The following is a 22,990-nucleotide window of genomic DNA, read 5'->3' as shown; positions in this document are numbered from 1 at the left end:
AAAAATGTTTGGTTTAAACTTTGTTCGTTCTAGATTTTGTGTCATTTGTGCATGTGCTTAGCTATTCTTTTATTTAGCCAAAAATTGTATTTCTTTAAGAAAACTATTAAGTCTTTTAAGTCAAAAGTAGAAACCAAGAAAAGGGAGTTTATGCGTCAATTTAAGCCAATTTTAGACACTGAACTTTTTTTTTAATAATTACAATTTATATTATAAACAATTTGTTTCAATCTTGCTTTCTGTGCTCCTTTAAACTTTGATTTTTAGGTTTTATATTATGGCAGTCATTTTAAATAACACATCGGTTTAATTAAAATAAATATATAAAAAAAGTCAACCAAAAATTACTACTTTAAATATTGAAGATACAAAGAGCTTCTTAAGAGTTAAATTTAAATTCTGCAAATTCATTTTATAATCAATCTATTTTGAATATGCTGCACGCGTCAGCTTTTTCTTTGTTTCGCCAAAAATGTGGAATTTTTCAGGTTTCTGCTATATATTAAAAAGAAAAGAAAAGGTGAATAAAGCAATGACGTTCTTTTTAATAAGGATACTAAAAGTTTATTTTATGAACAAATTTGTCTACTAAATTCTTTATAAAGTTCGTAAAAACACACAATTTTTAGATAAATGAGCCATTTTTAATATATTAAATGTTAGTTGTGCTGTTTTTCCTGTTAAATTGATGCGTTTTTCTTAAGCTCATGTTTTCTTTTTTTTTTAATTTATGCTTTTGTTGGAATTCATTGATTTTTGTACATAATATAAGAAACTACTTTTTAACCGATCGTTCCTATATATGATATACTAATCCGGCTTTCTTTAGAGATAAAGAGCATAGCTGAAATAGTTAATGCGGGGCTTGCTCAAGACATTTTCATAAACAAAAAGAAGAAACTCCTTGTTAGCCGCTCACTTCTTTGGCAGCTAAATAATATAGTGATCCGATCCGACAAATACACTGCCGGAAGCAGAAAGACGGACCTAAGGAAAGCTTCGAGATGCCTTAAGACTGAGAGACTAGCTCGCATAGAAAAAGACAGATGGACGGACGGACGGATAGATGGACAGATAAATAGATAGACAGAAGTCAGACATGGATATATCAACTCGAATTCTGATGCTGATCTAGATTATATACACCTTATGGGATTGGCTGCTATGCGTTAGAAGTCTATAATGATAATAAATAAATAAAATTGCGGGAAGCCATTTGAATTAAATACGTAAATATAATGCTATTTCATGTTGTGGCGAAACTTTGTGGGCAGCGTACTTTGCTCAATTCCAGTTGCCGTTTATCGCAAGAGGCAGCAAAACATATTTAAATATTAATTTGCAATAGTTTCATAAAGCAATCCCCCAACTACTCGAAGTTTCACTCTGATGGCCCCTGCTTGTAACTTGTGGCATATTTATACATATATATTTCTTTTTGTCCTTTGGACCATGTGCTGGCCACCTAGTAGCTGTTGCTGTTGCTGTTGCTAGTTTATTGTTCGTGTTGTTGCTTATTTTTTTATTTGCTTGCTTTTGGCGAGTTGAATAAACACTCGGCAAGTGACGCAAACGAGTGGCATGGAGGGGATGGGTTGTGGGTTGTGGGAGTAAGCGATAGGAACGCATGGAAATGGCGACGTTGGCAGCTAAAGTAAATAAATAAATATGCTCGCCATTTGTCAGAGAATTGACTTGAGGCCATAAAATACAAGAAGCCAACATACGATGGACATACAACTATGCCCAACCTGCCCTGCTCGCCCCTCAGGCAACTGGCTACAGCTTCAAGTTTATTAACGCCATATGTTGTGTGCGTGTGTGTGTCTGCGTGTGTGTGTGTTGCTTGTCCACTCATAACAACAGCAACAGCAGCAGAAACAGCAACAGCAACAGCTGAACAGCTTAGATATGCACACATTCACACACCCACACACAAGCACACACAGTTTCGGCCAAGCTGGCGTCGTGCATGGCGAATGCGTTTTGGCCACGTTTGTTGCCCGTTGCGCGTGTACGCTGTTTGCGTATATCGTCGTTTAGTGTGCACGTGTGTCCCTGTGTTTGTTTCTGTGTGTGTGTGTGTGTCTGTATTAGCCATGTTTTGGCCACATAAACCATTTCAAAGCTATTTTCAGTCTTTAAGCTGCTAGCGTTACGAGCTGTGCAAATAAATACATTTTATTTTTGTATGCCATGAATTCGTAATTTTTTAATAACTGCATTTGGGGAAACAATGAATTTGTCCTATTAGAAATTCAAAATAATTTGCCTGCAACAATAAAGTTAATTATCATCCTAGCAGTACATTTTAATTTAAATAGCAAGGAGAAAGCTACGCCACGCCGAAAATTTGATACCTTCTCTGTTGATGATCGTTCCAATTGCAACTATACGATATAGTTGCCCGGCATATGTATTCCCTGCAACAGGAAGAAGACGGAGCTTTAAGACTGAGACGAACAGACAGACGGACAGACAGACAGATATCCATCAGAAATCAGATATCAACTCGTCTGTTGATGCTGATGTAGAATATATACTTATACCATATATATGAACATACCATGTTGAGTGTCTACGTGATGCCAATTCAAACATATCCTATTAATTTTTCGGTGTTACTTAGATTAAATCTGGAAATGGAAAATGAAACAAAAAACTTCTAATAAAAAACATATTAAAATGAAATTGTTGTAAGTGCTAACTAGAAATTCAATAATGTAAATTTAAACATATTTCAATCTTTACTTACAAAAAGCATAAAATATGTGAAAATTAATTTACGAAAATATTTCAATAATCTATGCAGAAAAACAAAAATATCTAAAAAGAAAATACAAATTTTTCTTTATGATATTTTCTACAATATCAAATTAATTTGAATTAACTTTCACTCATAAAATTGTAATTAAAATTCGGCTTGGTTAGCAATTTGTTGTCCGTAATTTATTTACACCACGTAATTGTTTATTAATTGTTTAAGTGCAGTCAACTGTTGGAATTTCTGCTGAAATGCTGCTGTTCATGGCCAAATCAATGACAAAATCCTGACAATCTGCAATCGAATTTCACTTTGACTTTAGGCCGACGAGCACAGAGAAACACACACGCTCTCTGTCCATGAGAGCTACACATACATGCATATTGTAGAGCCTGTCAATGTGTGTGTGTGTGGGTGTGTGTACGTGTATCTGTGTCTCTTATTTTGAAAGCTGTCAGCCAACCTGCTAACTAAAAATACCCGAAAAAAAAACCAAAGAAAAAACACAAGTTTGCAACAAACCAAACCAAACCAAATGAAAGCAACAAAATTTAAAAAAAAAAAAAAAAAAAAAAAAACAAGAGAGAAAAAGAGGCAGAGAAATGACAATTCACGTAAAAAATTTTCAATTAAAAGCGAAAAGTGCATTTTCATGTTGCACGTCAGTTTTCTGGCCCGGCTACTGCGGCCGTGCTGCACTCACTCCTCGGCCCCGCACTCGAACAAAAAAAAAAAAATGTTACGCTTTTTCTTCTTATTGCTTTTTTTTGTCTATTTGCTGCGGTGGCTGCGAACTGCGGCCGGGGCGTGGCCAGGCAATGTGACACCCAACACCCGCCCTGCGCAGCGCGGCGCAATGCCGTTTGCTTGAGCTAAGGCCAGGCCATAATTTAAGCTGACAAGCATGACATGGAAATTCCCTTTGGAGCAGAGCATTCCGTATAATCAGGCTAAAAACACATGGTCACCAGGCGCCGCTCACGGGTTACGGCTGCCGCTCCTCCGAGAGAGAGCCGCGGGCGCACTCCAAGGACCTTGTCGCCATTGTTAATTAACACATGCTCAGCGAATCGCAAATTAATTGCGACACTTCACACATTTGCCCCGCGCTCCAAGTCGCACTTGAAACACCCATTTAAACAACTCATAAGCGTCGTGGCCTTCACCCGAAACCAAGTTGCTTTGGCTTATAACGTATAACCCAAAAAGAATGGTGCTCTGGCATCCAAGAAGACTTCAGTTCTCATAATCAAACGGGCGAACACCACCGTCCGTCAAAACCTTAAGATAAATGTCTATTAGGCTATCAAAGCTTCAGCTTGACAAAGTGAAATATATATTTTCGGTTTTTAGAGAGAGAACGAGAATTATGCAATCATGCAGTTTACATTCCGCAGGTGTTTCCAGTTTCCGTTTCTATTCCACAACTAGTATAAATCTTTATATATATATAAATCTGTATATATGTATATTGCCATGTCCAAGAAGTATTTCTCAACATATTTGGTATTTGCAATGTTATCTTATCTATTTTGCTCTTAATGTTATATAAATTTTGTGCAGTACTACCGCTCTGCCCCGCCCACCCCAGGGCAATCAAGTAAAGCGTTCTGCGCGCGTTGTTTGTTTTGCCAAGGATGTCACTCTTCCAATATATCTAAAGTGCCTTTTTAAATTGCTTCGGTCGTTGGGCCATTATGAAGACGGCTGGGCGGGCTGTGGGGTACAGAAAACGGAAAAAGCGCATAAAAATCAAAGTCCTGCCCCGTTGGTTCGCTGGCCAGCAGCCTGCTTCCCAATGCTGAGTGTGGGAGGGTCCCGTTTCCTCTCTGTATCGTGTGCCCCCCTTTTGGTCTATTGTGTGGGCCAATGGCTCGCTGATGACCCATTTGCTTTAACGCGCCTGCTATCAAACTGCCAAAACAAAAGCCATCATCGTTAGCCTCAGAAACTCGCTTGCACCCCTCCCTCTCTTCCATTGGTTTGCCGTGCGGGGGAGGGGGGTGGGCGTGGGTGCGCGGATCTGGAGCTGTTGCCTCGGGTTATGGGAAACGCTTCAAATGCCGTTTAAAATCAATTTGAATGATGAACTGGCGGCCAATGCTGGCAGCCAGCGTCACTTTGACTTGCCCGCCATCCCCTCAACCATATATGCAGCTCCAACTAACTCTCCACCTCTCTCACTCTCTCTTTCTCTTTCATAGAGTTCATACACAGCAGCGTGCGCTACATCGAAATGTCCAATACGCATCTGCAGAGCGTCGACGATGAAACATTTCAGGGACTGCGTCTGAAGACACTGAAGTTAATCGACAATGAGCTGCAGGACATATCCGAGCGCAGTTTCAGGTGAGTGTGTGTGGAGGTCAACACCAGTGATGGGGTTGGCAAGGGGCAGGGGGCATGGGGCAGGAGGCAGGGGACAACTAGCTGCAGCTAGGGGACTGAGGACTACGTGTACTGGCATTTGCGATTAGGGTTATCACGACCTAAGTGCTGAGCCATGATGATGCACTCTGCCTCATAAAAACACACGCAAAACACACACGCGCACGCACACACACACACACACACACGCACACATGTACGTATACATATACATTTCATATGTTCTGATGATGCGACAGTTTTCCAGGCCTATTTATATGGCCCGCGTGCGTCAGTTTTTTACGGCTTTTTCTTTTTTTTTTTTTTGGCATTTTTGTGTGAGTGTGTCTGTGTGTGTGTGTGTGTGTATGTGTGTGTGTGTGCGTTTGTTTATGTGTTTGTAGTGCAAGTGCTTACACACACACATTTATATTTTACAACATATAACTGCAAGTTGTAAAAAAGGCGTAAAATTAAGTTTAACAAACGACTAGCAACAGGGTGGTGCATAGCGGGGGGGGGGGGGGGGGGGGGGCAAGTTGGGCAGTGCAGCGTGTGCGATGTTTGGGTGTGTTTCATTGCGCACTCAGGCTGCAAATGCAGGCAGCAAATGCAAACTCACATGCCGAATACACAAGAACACACATACACACACACTTACACACACTCACAGGCACACACACACACACACAATCTCATTCAGACAAACTGCGGGGCAAAAGAAAAACTTTCAAGCGCTATTTGTTTGAGTGTAAATAATCACAAAAAAAAAAAGAAAAAAGCACATATAAAGCAACAAAAAAAAGGAGTACAAAAATTAAACACACTAAAACGGCAATTTAATACTCTGGTAAAACCATAGACATTATCAGTTTAAATAACTTCTATCTTGGCCAAAATCTGATCATTTTTTATGACGCCCCCAAAGCATTTATAATTTACATGCAGCTTTATATTAACTATTTTAGAGTAATATTTTATTTGGCAAAGTATGCTGACGCGCTTCTCAATATGATAAATAAATATATCTCTTATATAATACATGTTACGCAGAGAAGGCGCGTGCGAGAGAGAGAGAGAGATAATGTAAAAAAAGAGATGGCGAGCGAGCGTGAGAGAAAGAGAAAGAGAGAAAAAGTAAAAAATAAAGGAACAGAGAGCAGGATATAGAGAGGGAGCAAGAAGAATTTTTATGAAATCCCAAAAATAAAGCGGATAATTAGTGGAATAAACGCTATATAGACTATCTTTCTCTATATCCTTCCCTTCCTCGCTCAGTCTCTTACCTAAATATTAATTAAGATATTAATAACTTTTTAGAAACTTAAATAATCCAAGGCTAAAGAGAAACCTAGCCATAACCCATAAAAGGCTCTTAATACCTAAAAAGGCATCAAGTCAAAAAATATATATATATTTACTTACGTTGTAAATTTCGGATTGTTTAGCGTATACATTGTTCGTCCTTGCTGGCATTACGTAGTTTCGACAACTAAAATACCCTACGCAGGACCATAAACCAAGAGCGAGTTAAAAACTCGGACTCGAAATATGCATGTTCTGTTGTAAAGCGCACACTACATTCATGCATACATACATGCATACATACATGCATACATACATGCATACATACATGCACATATTTCGTCAGCTTTTTTGTGCTCCCGCACAACACACATCATATCAAACATGTGACTGTGTGTGAACCATTACCCGCTCTCAGTCCCTCACTCCCCCACCGTCGCCCTCACTCCGTCTCTTTGGGTTCTCTTTACCACTCGACCGCATTTGGCAGTTGTTGGGTTTTCTTGTTGTTGGGCGGCATGAAATGAAACGCGAAAATTTTTTAACGAGCACAAAGAACCCAAACCAGTCACCGCCCCCATACCCCATGCCCTACGCCTCCCCTCTTCCCCCTTTCGCCTAGCAACCCGCTCGCCGCAAACCAGCAACCGCATCCCCAACCCGCTGCGCCTTACATTTGGCAAAGTTAAATGGACGCACGTTAACAGTTTGCGCAGTTTTTAAAGCCCCCTCCCTCACCGCACGCCCACTTGCCCCTCACCCAACCCAAACACAAGTAAACAGATAACGTGGGACAGCGTTGGCTGCGGAGCGGGCAGAGCTGGCAAATAGACACAAACTCGCTCGTCATTAACAGGCCGCATCTCAACTTAAATCAAACTAATTAATGTGCACAAACCTGGCAAAATGTGGCTAAAATTACCCCAAGCAATCCGAACTACCCCCGCCAGCTGCCTATTACCAATGCTCTCGCTATCCTCCCCTCGTCCTCTCCCTCGCTCGCTCTGGCCCATTCACGGCTGTGTCGTATGTTAATCAAAAAGTTAGTTCAAAAACTGAGCCCAACCTAAAAAATTATGATGGAAATATGCTGGCATAATAAGCACAGCAGAGAGTAATCTATAAATAATAGAAGACACACACACACACATGATTTTAATGTATTTATTATATCTATTCACACTCCAGACCAGAAAGAATTAATTTATTTTAAATGAGGCTTAATTTATTCTTCGTAAAAAAAAAATAGAGAGCTTCATATGAATTTTAAAGTTCAAATGAAAGTAACAAATATCAAATTCGAATAACTTCAATTATTTATTATCATATAAATATAATTATAAAATCAATAATATGAAATAAATAATATAACTATAAAATTTAATAAAGAATATTTAATAATTATACAGCAAAAATGACAATAGTAGAAAATGAAATAGTTATAAGAACAATAGCTAATATTAAATTCTAATAATGCTAATAATTATAATATATAATTCGAATTAAATCAGTAATATAGTAATAAAATCGTTTTTAAAACTACAATGTTTAATAAATAATATTTTATATAATACATATATATGAGATACAGTTATATAATCTATATCTAATATAATATATAAAAAAAAAGAAAATATTCTATAATAATACAGTAAAATGATACAAAAGGTTATATTATTATAATAATAATTGAAAATAATGAAAATGTTGCATTAATATTAAGAAAAATTTAATTATTATTATAATAATTATTTAACTAATGCAATTATAAATTTCATATTACTCTAATATTAAAAAGAGTTCTTCAAAAATAAAAAATATTGCTATGATGCACATAAATATATAAAAATAATACAATGCTTGCTAGAAAATGTAATCTACACTTAAAAAAATGATTCTTATATTTGAAGAATGAAAATGTCTTGAGGCATTGCTATATAAAAGTATTATTTCGTGCGTCTCATTCAACGATTTAAAAAATAAACAAGATAGATTTAAAGGTGAAGCATATTAGTTAAAATAAATAATAAACATATCAATTACAATTTCTTAAACATGAATGGAGAGCAATTCTTGATTATTTAACTATGCTATCGAGTACACATAAAGGCAACATAAGGAATGATATGACGTTGACCCACATGCCGACTAAATATATAGTATAAATATTACTCAGTCTCCCGCTGGTATATCAGAAGTTTCTGAAAGAAGTTGAATGGTTGCGCATTCAGTTGAGTATGGAACGCGCTGGACGACGGTCAAAGAACATAAAACAATTCACATCTTTAACATGATTGGGCTCTGGGCAACACTCGCCCTGATAACGCGCACAGGCCAGGCCGCTGATAAGGCCTTTCCACTGGAAATGGCCAACTGCACAAACCTCTGCCAGTGCTGGTTCCGCAATGATACTTCCTGGCCTTTGCTAAGGCCAACGAACTGCCTAACTTTCTGTTCGGACGATCACACAAAGCCCTGCTTCGATTGGACCAAGTGCCGTGTGCTGCCCGACACCTGTCAGTTATTCTGCGGCGGGGCAGCCTCATCGTTCAAGTGCGTTGCAAGGGACTATTCCATTGGCGCGGACAATAAATCTCAGCTGCTCGCCTGGTTGTCGTATGTGGGCTATGGACTTCTTGGCGTGCTGTGTGTCTTGGCGCTCATCTTTGGTGCTATGAAAGTATATAAATTTCGATTAAGAACATAACACATCTATAATATAAAGCAATAATAATACCTATATATTATAACATAATTGATATAATATAATAATGTAGACCAAACGACAGAGCATGCTCCCGATCGTAGCCATATATAGTTCAGCTTTGTGCATATAAAGTTGTCGTTTTTGTGTAATAATATTTTCGCTTAACACTTTCAACGATCTCTGTGAAACTTCCATTAAAATCTATCCCAATGTCAAAGAGCCTGACGTAAGCTTTGATTATAGTAGAATAAATTCTTTTCCCGCTGCTATAAGCAATAGAAGAAAGCAAATAATTGAAAACCACAAACATCATGAATATTAAAAAAAAACAATAGTCACCATTTCAGATATAAACTTCACTCGCGCCAGCATATTCCATCCGTTTGATCCCGTATAAATACGACCTTGTTTAAATGTAATCAGCACCATACATAATCCCTCTTTGCATTGCCGACGAATTCGACTCACTCAAATTTAGCACATGGCAGCAATTAAAACTGCGCCTCTGCACAATCGTCCGCCTGTTTAACAGTGCAATTGACAACTGGAGTCAAAGTAGTGCAGAAAAAGTGGGCATACAGCAATTAGAGCAAGCCGTGGATCACAAAAGCAGTTCTGGCTTGGAGTCAAAAGCAGCAATACAAATTCAACAGAGCGCGAGAGAAGGGTAGATAATGCGCAAACGAACACACGCACAAACAAGTGCATGCGGGGAGAGAGTCGCCAAATATATGTATGTATGTGTGCATGTATATGTATGTCTGCTTGTGCATTATCTGCCTATGCTTGGCGCTCAGTCGAGACGTAACTTGCTCTAAGATCTGTGCGCCCAGTTTTGTCGTCTACTTTGCACACTCGCAGCTAAAATTCTCTGTAAGTTTAACCCCGCTGATAAATTGCACAATTAACCAGATCTTATACTCTGCACAACCGCAAGTTGTCGCCTGCTGCTTGTGTAAGAATGTAATACATTTTTAATGAGCAGATTTTACTGCATTGCCCGCAGAGAGCAATTAAGAGTGAAGATTTTTTAAACATTTTTACATATTTTACTTCAATATATTTAAAAGTCCATCTTCAATAAAATATGCATAAGTCGGCTGTGCCGAATGTCAGCCCAGCTTAAATGTTCAATTTGGCATTGGGGTCAAACTAAAATAGAATACAGTTGCGAGTGCGCAGAGCACGCGTATGTAGGTAGATAATAAGCATACATACATATACATATTTAAAATTGGCGACTGTATTACTTTGGATATACTTGTTTGTGAGTGTGTCTGCCCTTGCATTATCTATGCATGCAGATGTGTAGTTGCTTCGACTCGTGCTCTCTGCTCCGAACTAGACCTGTTCAATTTTCTGTGCGCCCATTTGTTCTCCGCTTTGCGCACTCTCAACTCTCTCAACTCTCAACTTTCTGTTAGGTTAAGCCCAGCAGAAAATTTCACATTTAAGCAGATCTAATACTCTACGCAGCAGATTTGCCATCTGCTTATCACAGTTTTTACACGAGAGATAGTTCTTTTTTTTCTAATATAACCCTTTATATTCACCGCATCACCCATAAATTGCGGCTGTGCAATTGACTAATGGACTGAAGCAGAGCGAGCGCGAGTCAAAGGTAGACAATACACAATCAACTGCACATACATACGCAGAAGTACACACATGCATGTATGTATGTGTTTATGTATGTCTGCTTGTGCCTTGGATTCTGCTGCCTTGCGCTTGGAGGAATTTTTGTTGTTGCTCAACTTTGCGCACTCGCAACTGAATTCTGTTTAAGTGTGTTCTCAGTGCTAAAGTTTACCCTAAGACGAGCACAGTCGCGAGCTGTCGGCTGCTGGTTGCGTGAAAATGTGATGAGTACTTATTCAGCAAGATTGCGACTGAATGGCCCAGTGAATAATACAAACAGTAAAAAATATATAAATTAATAGGAGAACAGTAAATTATAAAAAAATGACCAAATTTATAAAAAAAAAACGTTGCAAGTGTCACATTTAAAGTAACAAGACTTTTATCATTTCATTCGATTCAGTGGTCCACCGGGTACTTAAAATGTGTGTATGTATATCTTCCTATATTGGCACCCCCTTAAAAATATAGCCCAACATTTAACAACTGTTTAACGCATCAATAAAAATTCGAAAGAGCGCGAGAGAAAGACAGATAATGCACAAGCAACTACACATATGCATGCATAGATAATGCAGAAGCGCCGAATATATGTATGCATATCTGTATATATATATATATATATGTGTGTGTTTGTGCATTATCTACTTTTGCTTGTCGTTCAGTCGAATTTTTGTTTTTTATCGCTTCAGACATGACTTGCTCTAATTGATGTGCGCCAATTTTGTGTTCTCTGCCTTGAGCACTCGCAACTTAGTTCTCTGTAAGCTTAGACCCTGTGGTAAATTTCACAATTAAGCAGGCATAAGTTTATGCACAGTCGCAAGTTGTCGCCAGCTGGTTGTCTAAGATTGTGATCCATGCTGTATGTGCAGCATTATTGAAAGAAATTCTGACAATATAGTACAGTTCATAGTAGACGCCAATTAACTGACAAAATAATTGGCAATATTTACATACATACGTATATCACATGAACAATTTGAATAGTTCACCATATTTTGGAAATGTATACACATGTTTTTTAGATCAAACCTTCATCAAATCAAATACAAGCTGGCTGTGCAGAATGTCCGATTTACCACTGGGATTAAACTAAAACAGAATTCAGTTGCGAGTGCGCAAAATTGAGCAACAACAAAAATTCGTCTAGCCTACAAGCAGACATACATATATACAAACATACACATCTGCCGATTCGCTATGCATGCAATTATTTGTATGTATGTTTCATTTTGCTTGTGCGTTCTCTACCTGAAATTGTGCTCACACGAATTTTAGTTGTTTATCTGTCCAAGCAAGAACTTCTCTCTTGTGATCGATGGCCTGTTCAATTTTCTGTGCGCCCATTTGTCTCTCGGCGACGCGCTCGCTCAACTCATTTCTCTGTTAGTTTAAGCTCATCAATCAATTGCACTGTTAAACATGCACACGAATTTGCACAGCCGCAAGTTTTTAATTGCTAAGTCTGCAGGTCTTAGTACGCCAAAATCGCCCATACAAGTTTAAAAAAAAAAAAACAAACTATAAAAACTTACCTAGAGAATATTGCTCTTTATCAACATTTAAAATCTATATCAACCAACGAGCAATATAGCACTTGCGGCTGTGCAGAATTCAAGCCCTACTTGAATGTGCAATTTACCACTGGGCTCAAAACTAAACAGAAATCAGCTGTGAGTGCGCAGAGCGCACAAAAAGTTGGGCGCACAGAAAGCTGAGAAGGTGCCAGGCATCAAATTCGATTGAGCGCGAGTCAGAGCTAGATAACGCACAGACAACCAAACATTTACATGAACAGATAATGCGCAAGCCAATACACACACAAACAAGTGCATGCCATAAAATGTGAATATGTATATGTGCTTGGTTATTATCTGCTTATGCATCGCGCTCAGACGAATTTTGGCTGCTTATCTCTCCAAGCAAGACTTGCTCAATTTGGTATGCGCTCATTTTATTGCTTGAGTGAATTGATATGTTTAACGGGCTGCAGATTCTGCACAGAGCCGAGCTGTTAATTGCTGCCTGAGTAAGAATGTGGCGCATGTTTTATCTACAGATCAGACAGGTCTGCGCTACGACAAAATTGTCATCGGTATAATTAAAACTAAATCATTTTTTTTTAAATAACAATTATTCTTATTATTTATGTGCAAAACAATATTGTGTCATATTATATTAGACTCTGTAGAAAATCAAAATCGGACTTCATTTAACCGAGCTAGAGCCTTTTAAAGTTTTGCAAAGAAAATAATTTATTCTTCATTTTTTTTTCAGCTTTATCTTTCGTGCTCATGATTAAGACAGATGGTTCCTAGATGACCTACATATCCATGGTCATACCATACCGTGGATATAGTCCTAGTTAACCAAAAAACTCGATTACTTTCTAAATGCGGAAGCTATCGAAAACTGTCTATGCTTTTTCAGTCGCCCATTCACTGGTTCCTAGTTGACTTATACACCGTTGGTTAGATCATACCATCGATTTAGTCCTGGCGAACCTAAAGGACCAGATCCCTGCGAAATTCGCTTGGGAATGGTCCAAAAACATGCATGCATTTTGTTTCAGCAACCCTGTACATGAGCTGCAGCAGCAGCTGCTACCAAACACCCCGTTTACAGCACCCCTTTTACATTAGCAGTAGCTGCGTCTGCTAATTAAAAGTTCTATTTACAGCACTCATTTAACATAAACTATAACTTAACATTACTCATTTAACATTATCGGTGGCCTAACAGCACTCATTCTAAATGAGTTACATTTTTGCCCTTTTGGGTATGCAACGAAATTTTTCATTCGGAGATTCGTCGACCTTCTGAGCATTTCTGTTCGCCTGGTATTTCAGCCGAATTTTGGTAAAAATTCGAGACCCCGCCGCCGACGACGGCGCCCCTTTCGGGTATGCAATGAAATTTTTCGGTCGCTGAAATCTTTTGTCGACCTTCTGGGCATTTCTGTTTGCCTGGTATTTCAGCCGAATTTTAGAAAAAATCTGGTCAGCCAGCGTTCGCCAACGGACGCCCTTTCGGGTATGCAACAGATTTTTAACGACCGTTGATTTTTTTAATTTAAATTTAAACCATATAGCCCTGGGAAGTAAAAAAACGTAAGTTTGTTTATTTTTTACAAATATTTATTTATTTCTGCTTAAATTAACAAATATATTTGATTTTATGTAATTTTACTATATATTTTCTATTATTTTAACTTAAAATTGCTATATCTGGATGAATTTAACTCCTATCCTGGAAAAAAGTGTCCTAATAGGCTCGCGGAGGTCCTTAGAAAAGATTGCAGTCCTTAATTTGTTAATCTGAAAAGAAAAAAACACTTTTAAATAGAGCAAGTCATGAAAATATATAATAGTATTTTGAGCAGAAAAATAGCCATAACTCGGGCATATCCTTGCAGATTTTCAAAGGACATGGCACGTTAGGATCGTTGAATCCACCTGCATCGAACTGCATTAAAAAATTATGGGGTTATCTAAGAATCATGGACTTGGTAAAATTTCAGTCCCGGGCGCAAGGAAAATTGGCTGAAAACACAAAATTACTGTAAAATTGGGATATCTCTGAAACTACAAGGACGATCTCGATATCCTTTGGCCAGATGGTGGCCCTAGTCAATACAATTTTTTTGACACATAGCTCGCCAGGATATGCAAGGATACGACCGAGCTAGAGACTATTTTCTTTTGAGAAATTTGTCCTTAAAACTTTTTTGTCTGAAGGACTTTCGTCCTTTGGGTTGTATATTCTTGAATGGGAGGGCGAGGACTATTTGCTGGCCAAAGGACATCATGATAGGCCATCAAATGGAAAAGTTAGCCCGAATTTTTTCGGTTTTGGCCAATTTTGCGACTAAACCCCTATGAAAATTTTTGTGAAAATTTTTGTCGAAATATGAAAATCTTTGAATGCCAATCGATAGTCCTGTTCCCTACGAGTTATAAAATGTATATCCTTTCGATATCCTTAAGGATTCGGCTGAGTTACGGCTAAAAATAAAATGTCCTTTTTATAAAAGAAGCCATATATCGGAAACCACAAGGACGATTTTAATGTCCTTCGGCCAGATTATAGTCCTTGGCCATACGATTGGTTTGACACAGGACTTGTCAGGATATGTAAGGATATGGCCGAGTTATGGCTTTCTTAATTAAAAAAATATTTGTTCTAATATCTTGGCTGTCTGAAGGACTTTCGTCCTATCCATAGCACATTCTGGTAACTGACAATGAGGACCATAGGTTGGCCAAAGGACATCAAGATAGTCCTAAGAATGGACAAGCAATGGCCGATTTTATATTCCATGTCCTTTTTAGGTATTGGCTATATATCTTAAACTATAAGGACGATTTCAACATCCTTCGGCCATTTGATACTGGTATTCCGACGGAATAATTAGACATACTACTTGTTAGGATTCGCAAGGATACGTCCGAGCTATTGCTTATTTTCTGTACAAACAAATGTCCTTTTAACTTGTCTGTCTAAAGGACGTTGCTATTTCTTTCTTAATTCTGAGTTGGGTAAATCAGGAAAATCGGATATCTGAAGGACATTATGATCCGTATGGATATAGCCGAGCTATTGCATATTTTCTATAATAACAAATTTTCTGTTATCTTGACTTGAAAATTTCGAAATTGTCAATTGGGGGGATTGTTTGTGTAGTTTCTTAACAGATAAATGTCCTCTTATCTTGGTTGTGCAGCTAACTAACTTGGTTAAGCATTACAGTTAATTTTACAAGAATACATAACAATGTTCGGGAATAGCTAAACTCTCATAAGAATGTGCTTTTTAAAAATTTGCTTTTTAGTAATTGTATTTCCATTTTGATGTCCTTTAGGTCAGCTTGTAGCTCAGATCCCTATGAGTTTTTCTCCGAAAAATTTCCACTGACCTATGAACAATTTTCTGTATGCGGTAATTAATTATTTACACACGGCATGTGGTGGTGCGTGCTTGTGTTGGTATATTGGTGTGTGTGTGTGTGTGGCATGTGTTGATTTCTCTGCTTCTTACGTTGCGTGTTTCTTGCATGTTGAGGTTCAGTTGTAAATGCATGTGAATGTACTAAATACAAAGCAATGCACGAGGGTTGCCACAGTTAAAGTGCCTGTAAATAGATAAGAAAAAAAAGACAGTTTTTATTCAAAATAATTCAACATTTGAAGATGGTCGTTTATGATACATAGATGTATTTAAATAAAAAGTCTGCCAACAGCAAAAAAATCTGATGCGAGGGTAGCTTAATGACATGGCTGGCTTAGAGGCAGCATGGAGGAGCGCTTTTTTTTCGAACTGCTCTCGGCTTATGCACACGCATACACATGCATGCTCGAGCCTTTTGATGACAAACGCACTCACGCACACACACACCCACACACACACACACACACACCCACACACACACACACACACACACTCATTCATCTTAAATGGGCGACCACAAGTAAAACAACAGAAACAACAAGAGGAGAGCAGCGAACTGCCGGCAAACAGCAAATGGCAACCAAAACGCAAACCAAAAGCAGCCGCCGCCAACAAGAAGAGCCGCGGGGCAAAAAGGATGAAATGGGGAGGTGAAGAAGTCGCCTAGAGCGAGAGAGAACAAGAGCGCCGCCAAAGGAGCCACAAAAATTTGGTTTGCGTTTGATTCTTCGTCGCATAAGCAGCAGAGCCTGTCAGCAACAACAACAACAACAACAAGCACAACAACAACAACAACTATAACACGAACAAGAAAGGGCAGGAAGAACAAGAACACGCAGCACTAAAGCAGCGACGCGACGCAGCTTTGGGCAGAGGCTGATGCCTGTTGGCAAAGCCTCGTGGTTTTCATAATTGAGGTCGCTCTTTTACGCTCTTGCTGCCTCTCTCTTCTTCTCGCGCTCTCTTTCTTTACTGTTTGTACTGCGTGTATGTGTAACTATTAATGGAGTGCAGCGGTAACTGGATGCCGTGTGGTGCTGTCCTGGCGTGAGAGATGGAGGGGGGAGGGGGGGGGAGGGGTCAAGGGACAGGTCACATGACTCGGCGTCGGGTGTGCGGTGCGTTAATTAAGTTTAAATATTTGTTTTCTGACTTGTGTGTTGAATATGTCAAAAGGCAGGCGCCACCTCAATAAGCGAAGGGGCTTGCCGCTTGGACAGTGGGCGTGGCTAGCGAAACTTTTAGCATTATAAACATATCACAAATACATCAACTTGCATATAGATAACCAACACTTTTCTCCTTTCTCTCTCTCTCTCTCTCTCTTTTTCCCATACAGCACAATGACGTACTCTCTGATGACACTGGACATCTCGGGCAACAAGATGCAGCAGCTGCCACTGGAGGCACTGCAGAGATTGCACTCGCTGACGCGACTTGTGGCGCAACGGTAAGTGGATTGACTCCAATTTCTGTTGACACGACTGGGCGTGGCAAGTGGGAGGCACCATTGAGTACTGAAATCTACAGAGAGAGAAATTTAGTTCCACTGAAAGCAATCTAATACTAATTTTGATCTAGTTTAGGCAGCTACTATTATGCCATATAAACTATATGTATGTATGTGTCGAAATTTCAGTTTCCATAGCTCTTATAGGTTATACAAGCGGGCAAGCGGATAGACGGAAGGACGAGCGGGCAGAGGGACAGACAGACGGACATGGCTTAAATTTTCTAATAATATATTGGCAAAATCGAACCTTGCTTTATCTGAAAGTATCTAAGGATTGTTAAAATGCATAAGCAAGCTAATTTCTTAAGAGATTCTTGAAGAACATCTGAGATATATCTCGGACAACCTTGTTTGGTTAGATTGAAAGAGTTGTACGCCCGAAGCTAGCTAGATCCCTGATCCATAACATTCCCATTAGCTCAATACGATGTCTCTCTTTCGTTTCGTTGCTAGGAATCACATAAGCAGCTTGGAGGGCAACTGGGAGGCACAGCACGATACGTTGCGTTCACTGCATCTGTCCGGGAATGACATAACAGAAGTGGCGCCAGGTGGTGCACAGGATTTGCTTGCCAGTCCCGGCGATAACAGCTCACAGCCGAGCAGCTTGACCGCGATGCAGAGTCGGCCGGACGGCAGCAATGCGTTGCATGCAGCTAATCCTGGCGCGGATCGGTCGGGCGGCCGTCCCTTTGAGCAGCTGCAGAAGCTGCTTTGGCTGGACTTGTCCAACAATCGCATAACCCATGTGGCGGCCAACTATTTGCCGCGCTCACTGGTGACCATGGATCTGTCCAGCAATTTGTTGAGCGTCTTTCCGCATCAGCTGTTCGAGCAGCTGCCGGAGCTGCGTATTGTCAGTCTGCGGGACAATCTGCTGCGCAGCGTCCAGTGGAAGGAGCTGCAGTTGCGAACGCTGCGCATGCATCTGGAGAAGCTAGATCTGGGCCAGAATTGCATTGAGCACCTGGAATCGGATTACTTTCAGCAGAACTACTCGGACGTGCACATACGTGCGCTCAACATGGAACAGAACTATGTTGGGCAGCTGCCGGCAGAGGTCTTTAAGGACACGGGCATTGTGCATCTTGTGCTGGCCTTCAATGCCATCAGCCGTGTGCATCCGGCTGCATTTGAGGGCCTGACGGATACGCTGGAATACTTGGATTTGGAACGCAATCATCTGACCACTGTGCCGGTGGCCATATCCACACTGCATCGCCTTAGATATTTGTATCTCACCTCCAATCAGATCGATCAGCTAACCAATTTGCCCACATTTACGGAGAATTTGAAAGTCTTGAGCCTGAGCGGAAATAACTTTACAATGATACCCGTTCTGGGCTTAAAGAACTACACACAGCTATCGTATCTGAATATGGGCTACAACTCCATAGCTGATATACCCGAGGGCATCTTTGCCGTGGACGGTTGGGGCGCTAACCTGCAGACTATTCTGCTGCGGAACAATAAGATAACGCATCTGCATCTGGGCTCGTTTGCGGGCCTGGAGCAAATACAGGAGATTAGCCTGAGCTTTAATGATATAACCATACATCATCCTTTGGTCTTTGAGAATGTTTCGCATACGCTGAAAATACTGGAGCTCTCGTTTGCTGTGTTTCCGGCCAGAAGCTTGGAGTCTCTGGATCCGCTGGATGCCCTGTTGCCGCTCTCACAGCTGATTTGGTTGGGCCTGGACAATAACAATCTGAAGACCATTTCCAATGAGTCGTTTGCGCAAATGCGCGAACTGAGCTACATCAATCTGAGCTTCAATCAGCTGAAAGCACTGCCGCGCGGACTCTTCTTGCCGGATGCCCACAGCCATCTGGTGGAAATTGAGCTCTCCTACAATGCTCTGGAGCGCCTGGAGCCGCAAACCTTTCACAATCTGGGTGACCTGCAGACGCTGAATCTGCAGTCGAATCGTCTGCGCAGCATTGCCCGACATGCCTTTCACAATCTCGAGTTCCTACGCTATATAGATCTATCGTACAATCGATTGAGCAACATATCCCATGCCGCTTTTACCGTGCTGCCCAATCTGGCTGCACTGGATCTCATGCATAATCAGCTGTGCGCCATATCCTTGAAGTCCTTTCACTACGTCTCGAATGCAACAACTCCGCTGCGCCTCAATCTTAGCCACAATCACATATCAAGCTTCGATGATGAACTGAGCAGCTATATGTATATATATCAGCTGGACATCAGTCACAATCATGTGGCCAAGTCGGATAGTTTTACCAATCTGGCCAATACGCTGCGCTTCCTCAATTTGGCACACAACGCATTGGGCGCTCTGCAAAGTCACGCGTTTGGGGACTTGGAATTCCTGGAGATTCTGAATCTGTCCCACAACAATCTCAGCTCGCTGCGTCGCCGCAGCTTTCAGGGTCTGAACAGCCTGCAGGAGCTGGATCTCAGCCACAATCAGCTGGATCAGCTGCAGGTGGAGCAATTCTCGAATCTGCGCAAGCTGCGAATTCTGCGCATCTGCTCGAATCGATTGCGCGCTTTGCCGCGCGAGGTGTTCATGAACACGCGCCTGGAGTTTCTGGACATATCCGACAATCAGCTGAGCGTTTGGCCCGTGCCGGCATTTACGGACATCGGCTTTACACTGAGATCCATTCAGATGTCGCGCAACAATCTGGAGTATCTGGACGCTTCCATGTTTGTCAACTCACAGTTCCTCTACGACATAAGTTTGGCTCGCAATCGCATCACAATACTGCCGGATAACACCTTTAGCTTCCTTAACAATCTAACCAATCTGGATCTGTCCGAGAATCCGTTAGTAACCACCAATTTGCGTGAGGTCTTTGTGCACACGCCGCGCGTACGCAAGCTAATCCTTCATCACATGGGTCTCTATGTGCTGCCCACGCTGAAGCTGCCGCTACTCTCCTACCTGGACGTCAGCGGCAATTATCTGCAGGAGTTGTCGCCGCTGAGTGGACTGCGGCATCTGCGCTACGTCAATATCTCACACAATAAGCTCATCAATGCCAGCTGCGCTGTGGAGCATTTGCCACCTTCTGTGAGGGTTCTGGACCTGGCGCACAATCCCCTACGTCGCATCACTCTGCACGATCTGTTGAGTTTGCGCCATCTGTCAGAGCTGAATCTGCTGGATATTAAGGTGGCCAATCCGCAGGCCTTCTCCAAGCTGCGCTCGTTACGAAAACTCCATGCCAGCTCGCATGCAAATCTGGGCGATTTGGTGGCCCGTCTGCCCGGCCTGCAGGAGCTGCGCGTACACTGCCTGGAGCCCAATATTGGGGGTCAACTGCTGGCCAAGCTGGCCAACAATACCAAGCTTCAGCTGCTGGAGCTGTACGGCAGCAATGTGCAGACCATATCACCCGATGTCTTCACTGGACTCTCACGCAATCAGCGGCTGAAGGTGAAGATCTCCCATACGCGCATCTCGGATCTGCCGCCAGGCATATTCTATACACTGCGCGAGGTGCCCCACCTATCCATTGATATCTCGCATAATCGCATCAATGCATTGGCCGCCGACAGCTTCTATCCCAACAAGAGCTACTGGGATGCGGTGGGCACGCGCAGCATTATGGGCGGCCTCATAACCTCGCACAATCCGCTCGAATGCGAGTGCGGTCTGGTCTGGTTCGGGCATTGGCTGCGTCGCTGGCTGCGCGAATCGGCGCAGATCAAGGTCATACAAAAGGATGACCTCAAGCGTATGGTGCAGGTGCGTCTAAACAAGCTAATTACTATTTTTTTATTCTACTACTCATTCTTTCTCTTTAATCTTGGTTTATTTTTGCAAAAGCTACCCCTATCGGTTGCCGATATGCGTGTAAGCTTTTTTTATTGTTTCTATATAATTTAAGAATTATCTCAAAGAAATATTTAAAAAAAAAATCATCCTATATATCTATCAATAGTTACACACTCTACACTCTATAAATAGATATCTGAAATATATATGAAAGATACAAAAATATCTACTGATTAGATTATTGTATTGTATCTCACAGACACTTTAGTATCTTTCAGATACTTTTGTATCTTACTGATAACTCCCTATCGTACAGATACTCTGCACTCTGTACCTATCTACTAAGAAAATGTATCTAAGACGCTTGCTTAATTCCATCTTGAATTTCTTACCTCTTTTAACAGCGTGCGCGTGCCAACACCTGCCACGATACCACATCGGGGCGCCATTTGCCCATACTGGAGATTTTTCCCGAGGATCTGCTGTGCCAGGCCAGCGCCTTGAGCAGCTCCGGTCAGCGCATCTTTCTGCTATCCTTTGCGGCGGCGTTAACGCTTCCACTGTTCACCATATCCCTTTGATGTTGGCTCTAGTAGTTGATGCAACTGGCCAACTGAGATGCCTGTTGGATAACGATAATATATATGTATGATATTTGTATATAAAGTTGAACATAATATATATATATATATATAAATATATATGTATGTACTAATCGTAGCCAGAGTTTTGGCAGCACTTGGAATTAGCTAATGAACCCAAACAATAACGAAAAAAAAGGTAGAGAAAAAATAAACAGCAAATCGGTTTATGTCCACTCGTAATGTGTAAGTTTTATATATGCATATTTAATATGTACAAGTATATATTTACGGAAAGTACACACATATATAAAGTAGGACTTTAAAAGACTGCGGCACGTTGTCGCAGTCTTTCAGCGCCAAGCGTTCGGGAGATTTTCTTATCAATAAATATAAATAATGTTGGAATTGTTATTCAAATTATGATTCATTTACTCATTCCTTTTTTGGACTTAATATATTGGCTAATTACTTCATGCGAATGATTCAGTTAACTATTTTCGACACTAATTAGTGGTCACAGCTGTTCCGTATTATTATTTATATTGTTTATTATGCGATACTCTTTTTTTTTTCTTATTTTTCATATAATCATTTATTTAGTTACCATCAAAAGACCATTACGTAATTTAAGTGCAGACGCTACACACCCTGTCCGCTTAGCGCTGAGTCTTGGCCAACTTAATGGTAATTAATACAATCGATTACATAAAATCACAAACACATTAACACACACACACACACACACAAACAAGCGGATATATGTTGATTCCTAATAGGTGACAAGGACACAAACATCATACTTATTTATAGACACACCCACACACACTCACACACATACATACACACACACACTCACAATTAGAGCGTAGTTAATAAACACTTTTGCATATATAGATTTAATAGACAATTAAGTTGTTAATAATAGTATACATGAGGTATATATATGATATATATATGAGTAATTTTAAAAGCTGAACCGATTCTAGATACAAGTATGGAATACAACTTAGCAACAAGGCCAATAAGTAAATTATGAATAAATAAATCTATATTAAATAATTTAAAAATATATAACTAATTATATGAATATTTAAAGATACGAATATGAACGATCAATTGGATAGCAATTACAATGGTTTTTTAATGAACGTAGAAAAAAAGCGCCACATTGCACACTTATCACTTAAAAATATAAATTAAAAAAAAAACAAAAAAAAATAAAAAATACGAGGATTACTAGGGATGGGTTTACGAACTTTGGCGGCAGTCAATTTTTAACACACATATAAGTACATATCAGTTTTGGCAAAAGAAATTTAATAAAACCTAATGAAAAGCGTAAACATTTACAAAGTGCACACACACACACACACACACACACACACACACACACACATACGCGACAACA

The 22,990-nt window shown here is 40.3% G+C and overlaps 1 protein-coding gene and 1 long non-coding RNA gene across 5 annotated transcripts in view; one reads left to right on the top strand and one right to left on the bottom strand.

Annotated features, from left to right (window-relative positions):
• Positions 1-22,332, top strand: part of LOC6628495 (chaoptin) — a 56,657-nt gene extending 34,325 nt beyond the window's left edge. For 2 of the 4 annotated variants that reach the window (XM_015172716.2, XM_070209458.1), the window contains 5 exons: positions 4,969-5,113; positions 17,071-17,181; positions 17,698-20,968; positions 21,050-21,076; positions 21,403-22,332. In XM_015172716.2, the coding sequence (XP_015028202.1) occupies positions 4,969-5,113; positions 17,071-17,181; positions 17,698-20,968; positions 21,050-21,076; positions 21,403-21,579 (3,731 nt within the window). In that variant the 3' untranslated portion in view covers positions 21,580-22,332. Of the gene's footprint in view, positions 1-4,968; positions 5,114-13,071; positions 13,895-17,070; positions 17,182-17,697; positions 20,969-21,049; positions 21,077-21,402 lie in introns of those variants that run through there. The other 2 variants (XM_015172715.3, XM_002051454.3) reach the window with 2 other exon arrangements.
• LOC138911297 (uncharacterized) lies at positions 8,264-9,702 on the bottom strand. The gene is made up of 3 exons (XR_011416796.1): positions 9,483-9,702; positions 9,174-9,409; positions 8,264-9,108 (listed from the first exon to the last, which is right to left on the bottom strand). It is a non-coding gene; the product is annotated as an uncharacterized lncRNA (long non-coding RNA).
• Positions 22,333-22,990: the final 658 nt, after the last annotated feature.

Source organism: Drosophila virilis, chromosome 4 (genome assembly GCF_030788295.1).
Source record: "Drosophila virilis strain 15010-1051.87 chromosome 4, Dvir_AGI_RSII-ME, whole genome shotgun sequence".
Classification (NCBI taxonomy): Eukaryota; Metazoa; Arthropoda; class Insecta; order Diptera; family Drosophilidae; genus Drosophila; species Drosophila virilis.
The sequence above is the reverse complement of the archived record's forward strand: the minus strand, read 5'-3'. Positions and strand labels throughout refer to the sequence as shown.